At 49.3% G+C, this 7,783-nt stretch overlaps 1 protein-coding gene across 1 annotated transcript; it reads left to right on the top strand.

Moving 5' to 3' along the window:
* The first annotated feature begins 1,548 nt into the window (after positions 1–1,548).
* Positions 1,549–6,771, top strand: SOX4 (SRY-box transcription factor 4). Its single transcript, XM_065912361.1, has one exon. It carries the CDS (start codon positions 2,496–2,498, stop codon positions 3,954–3,956), a length of 1,461 nt encoding a protein of 486 aa, XP_065768433.1. The 5' UTR covers positions 1,549–2,495; the 3' UTR covers positions 3,957–6,771.
* The last annotated feature ends 1,012 nt before the right edge of the window (positions 6,772–7,783 follow it).

Raw genomic sequence — 7,783 nt, 5'->3', positions numbered from 1 at the left:
TCAGGATGACTGGGTTGCCACAGTGGTCCTTGGATGGTTCACATCCATGATCTGTGATGATTTTTTCACATCAGTGACCACCCTTGATTTTAGTCTCTTGAACAACATGCTGCTTCTACTAGTGGGAATGTCTCTGGAATCTGAATTATCATGAAGGATAATATAGTATTCACTGAGGGCTTACTACACATCAAGCTCACTGAACTCCCACAAAACACTGTATAAAGTAGTTCCTGGTGTTCCCATATCACTGATGAGGAAAACTGAGACTTGGTCACATCCCCAGGGTCACAGGACTAGTAAGAAGGACAAGCAGCCAGGTCTAATATAAATTCAGAGGTTCCATTCTTTTTTGCTACTAGTTATCACTGCCTTTCACACTCACAGTGTCTCTTTGCTTTGGCCTTTTAATTCCATTTGATTGACGTAACAAACATATAGGAGAAAATATAAAGGAAAGGAGGAGGAGGGTTTGGGGAAGAGAGGATGAAGCATGAAGCTATCTTTAATTTTGACAATGTGGAAAACTAATACTTAAAAAGTAAAACTGATTCCCATCCTTTACTCACCATTATCATCTAACATAAAACTATGGACATTTTCCTATTAACTACGGAACACTGCCTACTGTGTTCCAGTGGAAAGCTCCTCTGTCTGGGCTACCCAGGATTTATGACTGTGTGCTGTGTGCTCACTCGGGTCCAGCTCTTTGCAACCCTGTGGACTGTAGCCCATCAGGCTCCTCTATCCATGGGATTTTTCCAGGCAAGAATACTGGAGTGGATTGCCATTTCCTCCTCCAAGGGGATCTTCCTGGCCCAGAGATGGAACCCAGTCTCCCTTGTCTCCTACATTATCAGGCAAATTCTTTACCACACTGCGCCACTAGGGAAGCCCATCCAGGATTCAAAGAGGAGTTTAAATCATTGAATAACTATAGTTAACCCCTGTTTGGTTAAGAGAGCAAGTAATTATTGCCCCCCAAAATCCTCTTTTCTGCCTTCCACAAACAGCACCAAAATAGCTCTGAAGGGATTAACACAATACATCAACATCTGTGCTGTACCTGGAATTGTTAAAATAATAGTGATGACAGGTGTCTAGGTACCACTTTCTTAATCGTTTTCAATATCTATTGATTTATTTTCATGGCTTTCCCTCCCTCTTTTACATCCTTGGCTTTATAGCCGAGGAACAGATTTTGCACTAAAGGCTGATTCTCTATTCCAATACTGAAAAGAACTAATAAAAATAATCACTTGGCTTTTAAGCAGAAAGCTTCCATTTACAGTATTTCACCCTTCCCCCCCTTCTAAGCCCCTTGTTATCTAACATAATGGTTAGAATACATTTCCGTCTCTCCCCTTAATAATTTCATGCATTAACATCCTCTTCACACACCACACACACACACACACACACACACACACACACACACACACACACACAGAGGCACGCACAGCAAAAGGAAAAAAGAGGCAGCAGAAATCTCAGCTGTACTTCTAGCCCTTTTAAAAAGTTTGCTCTGTAAATTGGAATGAGGTCAGATTTGGAGCTTCTCATTGCACGCGGAGATTATTATTGCATCGGGTTCCAAGCCAATGGGAAGCCCGGGGGAGGGGCTTGGCACGAGGAAGCGTTGGTTACAGCGGCTGATTGGCCGCGGCCAAGACTGGGAAAGGATAAAGAGGCGCGAGGCGGAATTGGGGTCCGCTCTAAGCTGCAGCAAGGGAAACCGTGTGAGAGGAAGAGGCCTGTTTCGCTCCGGGTCTCTAGTTCTTGCACGCTCTTTAAGAGTCTGCACTGGAGGAACTCTGCCATTACCAGCTCCCTTCTTGCAGGAGGGAGAGGGAAACATACATTTATTCATGCCAGTCTGTTGCATGAAGGCTTTCTGGCGTCCTACCTTGCAACAAAATAGTTGCACAAACTCCTTAGTGCCGATTCCGCCCACAGAGAGTCCTGGAGCCAGAGCCTTTTCTGCTTTGCATTGTAAGAGAGGGACTAACTGATAGAGACTATGTCGCTTTCCTGAGCTTCTGAGAGCGCTCACGAACTGGAATCAACTGCTTCAGGGGAAGGAAAAAAAAAAAAAAAAAGACTTGCCTGGGAGGCGGCGAGAAACTTGCATTGGAAGCTTCAGCAACCAGCATTCGAGAAACTCCTTCACTTTAGCACCGTCTCCAGGACGCAGAGCCGAGAGACAGCGCCAACTGCGGCGCGGGGAGAGAGAAGAGGGAGAGAGAAGGAGATTCTCCAGCCTGGGAACTATAACTCCTCTGCAAGAGGCGGAGTGCTCCCGCCCTGCATCTTTTTGGAGACTTTTCTCTCTTCGCCCACCTCCGCCCCGGCCAGGAGTTGAGCCGCACGCTCGACCGCCGCGCACGTTCCCTCGCTCAGCGTGCGCTTGGTCCCGGGAGCCAGGAGGGCCCGGCGATCGCGCCGCGGCCGCCGCGAGGGTGTGAGCGCGCGTGGGCGCCCGCCGAGCCGGGGCCATGGTGCAGCAAACCAACAACGCCGAGAACACGGAAGCGCTGCTCGCCGGCGAGAGCTCGGACTCGGGCGCCGGCCTCGAGCTGGGCATCGCCTCCTCCCCCACGCCCGGCTCCACCGCCTCCACGGGCGGCAAGGCCGACGACCCGAGCTGGTGCAAGACGCCGAGTGGGCACATCAAGCGGCCCATGAACGCCTTCATGGTGTGGTCGCAGATCGAGCGGCGCAAGATCATGGAGCAGTCGCCCGACATGCACAACGCCGAGATCTCCAAGCGGCTGGGCAAACGCTGGAAGCTGCTCAAAGACAGCGACAAGATCCCTTTCATTCGGGAGGCGGAGCGGCTGCGCCTCAAGCACATGGCTGACTACCCCGACTACAAGTACCGGCCCAGGAAGAAGGTGAAGTCCGGCAACGCCAACTCCGGCTCCGCGGCCGCCGCCGCCTCCAAGCCCGGGGAGAAGGGCGACAAGGTCGGTGGCAGCGGCCACGGGGGCGGCGGCGGCGGGGGCGGCCACGCGGGGGGAGGAGGCGGCGGCGGCGCGAGCGGCGGCGGCGCCAACTCCAAACCCGCTCAGAAAAAGAGCTGCGGCTCCAAAGTGGCGGGCGGCGGGGTCGGCAAGCCCCACGCCAAGCTCATCCTGGCAGGCGGCGGCGGGAAGGCGGCGGCGGCGGCGGCCGCCGCCTCTTCCTCCTCCTCCTCCTCCTCCTCCTCGTCCTCGTTCGCCGCCGAGCAGGCGGGGGCCGCCGCCCTGTTGCCCCTGGGCGCCGCCGCCGCGGCCGCCGACCACCACTCGCTGTACAAGGCGCGGACTCCCGGCGCCTCGGCCTCGGCCTCCGCGGCGGCCTCGGCCTCGGCCGGCCTGGCGGCCCCGGGCAAACACCTGGCGGAGAAGAAGGTGAAGCGCGTCTACCTGTTCGGCGGCCTGGGCGCGTCGTCCTCGCCCGTCGGCGGCGTGGGCGCGGGCGCCGACCCCAGCGACCCCCTGGGCCTGTACGAGGAAGGGGGCGCCGGTTGCTCGCCCGACGGGCCGAGCCTCAGCGGCCGCAGCAGCGCCGCCTCGTCGCCGGCCGCCGGCCGCTCGCCCGCCGACCACCGTAGCTACGCCAGCCTGCGCGCCGCCTCGCCCGCCCCGTCCAGCGCGCCCTCGCACGCGTCCTCGTCGGCCTCGTCCTCCTCCTCCTCGTCGTCGTCGTCCTCCTCCTCGTCCTCGGGTTCGTCGTCCTCTGACGACGAGTTCGAGGACGACCTGCTCGACCTGAACCCCAGCTCAAACTTTGAGAGCATGTCCCTGGGCAGCTTCAGCTCGTCGTCGGCGCTGGACCGGGATCTGGATTTTAACTTCGAACCCGGCGCCGGCTCGCACTTCGAGTTCCCGGACTACTGCACGCCCGAGGTGAGCGAGATGATCTCGGGAGACTGGCTGGAGTCCAGCATCTCCAACCTGGTCTTCACCTACTGAAGGGCGCGCGGGCTGGGAGAGAGAGGGACGGGGCGGGTGGTGGGGTGGGGGGAGGACCAGAGAGGAAAATGAAAAAGGAGAAGAAAAACAAAACGCGGACAGAGAAAAGAGTTGCAAGAGAAAAGGGAAAACAAGAGGGGAAAAAAAAGAAAAAAGGAAAAGGAGGAGAAAAAAAAAAAGTGAGCAGGGCCGGCTTCGGCCGCGTCCAGGTGGTCGGAGAGCAACGCCACGGCGCCTGGGGACCCGCGCTCCCAACCCCCATCTCGCCGGCCGGAGGGACGCGGCGGAGGCGGAGGTAGAGAGGGGCGACCTTTTATTGTTGTTCTTGGTGTTGTTGATGGCGAAAACAAGCGACTTCGAGTTTCCTCCCCATTGCTGGAAGAGACCCCCCCCCACCACTACCAGCCCTTCCAACGAGCTTCCGGACTTGTCTGCGCCCCCGGCCAGAAGCCGAGTTGGTAGTTTGCTAGCGACTGAAGGAATCGTCTATTCCTGTCTCATCGCTCCCTCGGTGTTTTGGGGCTATTTTACTTGGTTTTTTGTTTTTTTGATCCGGAGGGGAGGGGGACTCCGGCATGCCCCCGGAGGGGTTTTGTTCTCTGCATCCCCGCCCCCATCCTTCTCCTCCCCCCCCCACCCCCCCAAGAAGACCGAAGGCTCCGGGGCTTCGAATTTGACCGACTGCACGTATCGCGGGGAGAGGGGAGTCGCAAGGGCCCCAGCGCCGGGACTGAGAGACTCCACGCTGCCGAATTCCCGTTTTGTTTTTGGAGGGCTTTTTTTTACCCCCTCTCCCCCTCCCCCGCTCCCCTCCCCCTTTCTTTTTTTCTTTTCTATCCCCCCCCCCGCCCCTGCAGCCAGAGGAGGAGACGTTGAGTGACCAGCGCTCGGAAATGACCCGAGAACCTAGTTGGAAAGCCACACCAGCCAGGACGAGGGGCGGGGAGGAGAAGGCCACGAACTGGAAGGGGGGCGAGTAATAAAACTGAAATGGATTTGCACGTTCGGGAGAAGGTGGCGGCGTCTCCTGGGCCTCCGCCTCCTGCATCTCTGAAACCAGTGAGGTGAGACTTCACGGCCCCGCAGGCGCGGAGGAGAGGAGACTGTTTGATGTGGTACCCGGGGCAGTGGAGGGCGAGTGGTGTCGGGGGGGAAAAAAAAGGTTTTTTGCTTCTCTTAATCGGAATCGTGATGGTGTTGGATTATTTCACTGGTGGGGTTAATATAGCATGTTATCCTGTCTATCTTTTAAAGATTTCTGTATTAAGACTGTTGAGCAGTTTTTAAAATAGTGTAGGATAATATAAAAAGCAGATAGATGGCGCTATGTTTGATTCCTACGACAGAAATTATCACCAGCTTTTTTTCATTCTTAACTCTTTAAAGGATTCAAACGCAACTCAAATCTGTGCTGGACTTTAAAAAAAACCAATTCAGGACCAAATTTTTTCTCAGTGTGTATGTGTTTATTCCTTATAGGTGTAAATGAGAAGACGTGTTTTTTTCCCTCACCGATGCTCCATCCTCGTATTTTTTTTTCCTTGTAAATGTAATCAGATGCCATTTTATATGTGGACGTATTTATACTGGCCAAACATTTTTTTTTCTTATTTTGTCCCTTCTTTTTTTCTTTCTTTTGCTTTGCTTTCTTTCTTTTTACTTCCTTATTTCCTCCTTCCTTACTTTATTTTTTCTTTCGTTTCTTTTCTTCTTCTTTTTTTTTTTTTTTTGGTAGTTGTTGTTACCCACGCCATTTTACGTCTCCTTCACTGAAGGGCTAGAGTTTTAACTTTTAATTTTTTATATTTAAATGTAGACTTTTGACACTTTTAAAAAACAAAAAAAGACAAGAGAGATGAAAACGTTTGATTATTTTCTCAGTGTATTTTTGTAAAAAATATATAAAGGGGGTGTTAATCGGTGTAAATCGCTGTTTGGATTTCCTGATTTTATAATAAGGCGGCTGGTTAATATCTCACACAGTTTTAAAAATCAGCCCCTAATTTCTCCATGTTTACACTTCAATCTGCAGGCTTCTTAAAGTGACAGTATCCCTTAACCTGCCACCAGTGTCCATCCTTCGACCTCAGCCCTATAAAAAGGGGAGGAGAATTAGCCAAACACTGTATGCTTTTAAGAAAAACGAGTTTTTTTAAACAAAATACTGTTTTATGCAGAGGCTTTAAAACTGGTGCATTTACAGCAAAAAGGGATCCTGTAGCTTTAACTTGTAAACCACATCTTTTTTGCACTTTTTTTATAAACAAAAACGTGCCGTTTAAACCACTGGATCTATCTAAATGCCGATTTGAGTTCGCGACACTATGTACTGCGTTTTTCATTCTTGTATTTGACTATTTAATCCTTTCTACTTGTCGCTAAATATAATTGTTTTAGTCTTATGGCATGATGATAGCATATGTGTTCAGGTTTATAGCTGTTGTGTTTAAAGATTGAAAAAAGTGGAAAACATCTTTGTACATTTAAGTCTGTATTATAATAAAGCAAAAAGATTGTGTGTATGTATGTTTAATATAACATGACAGGCACTAGGACGTCTGCCTTTTAAGGCAGTTCCGTTAAGGGTTTTTGTTTTTAAACTTTTTTTTGCCATCCATCCTGTGCAATATGCCGTGTAGAATATTTGTCTGAAAATTCAAGGCCACAAAAAAACAATGTTTGGGGAAAAAAGAAAAAGAAAAAATCATGCCAGCTAATCATGTCAAGTTCACTGCCTGTCAGATTGTTGATATATACCTTCTGTAAATAACTTTTTTTGAGAAGGAAATAAAATCAGCTGGAACTGAACCCTAAATCTTGACTTTTGTCATTATTATGCCCAAAGCCTAAGATTGGAAGGGCACTATGGCTTGTAGAGACGGTGACACCATCTGCCCTAGCTTTGAAACAATTGAATTCTCAGGCCTGTCACATGCCATCTAATTGAGGAATAAATCCTAAATTCCATCTCACTCACATTGGGCAGGCACTAACCCTGAAACCATGGGTCAACTCTACATGCTTTCAAGGAATTTTCTGAGTTTACCCCCATTTAAATCAACACCCCTTGTCTTGAAATTTTAAAAAGAAGGGGAGAGGTAATGTGGACAGAATTCTTTACAAATAAAACCAGGTCCTAAAACTGCTTTCTCCTGGATTTGCCTAGATTTACCATCCAGCAACAGCTAGAATTGTTTCTCATGGAATAGGAACAAAAAGGCTGCTAAATTATCAATATATTGTGGTGAAAGGCATTACCTGTTAAGAGATAAAAAATTGTATCAATTTTTTTCTTCGAAAGCAAGAAGCTTCACGTGGTGACAAAATCTTTCTGTGCCATGCCAATGTGGTTATTCCTGTCAGTGAAGAAGAAAAAGTACCTTGAATTTCCTAAGGCCTATTAGTATTTGGTTTGGAGCCTGCAGTTTGCTAAGAGGCACTATTTCCTGTTTACTTTGAGGGTTAACAATTGCTATTAACTAACAAAGCCCATCTTCCCTTCCAAGTGTTTGTTTAAAATATCTGATTTATATGTCTTCTGGTTTTTCAGCACTGGAGAGGAGGGGTTAATAAGACCTATGTGGAAATAACTCTTTAAATCATCAAGATTGCTTGTAGGAAAGGAAATCTCCATCCTAGAATGTACAGGTGGATGAAGAGATTTTTGGAGACCAAAACAAGAAATTTTTTTCTGGTCAGTGAAAAGCAATAATTCACCCTCCAAAATAATGTAACTATTGCATTTCAGTGTAATTTCATCCTTCAAAGATCATTTTAGTTACTGGAGTCCAAATTTTTCTTACATGTATTCACTAATATATTTAGTT

The sequence above is a fragment of the Muntiacus reevesi genome, chromosome 20 (assembly GCF_963930625.1).
Source record: "Muntiacus reevesi chromosome 20, mMunRee1.1, whole genome shotgun sequence".
NCBI classification, from domain to species: Eukaryota; Metazoa; Chordata; class Mammalia; order Artiodactyla; family Cervidae; genus Muntiacus; species Muntiacus reevesi.
The sequence above is the reverse complement of the archived record's forward strand: the minus strand, read 5'-3'. Positions and strand labels throughout refer to the sequence as shown.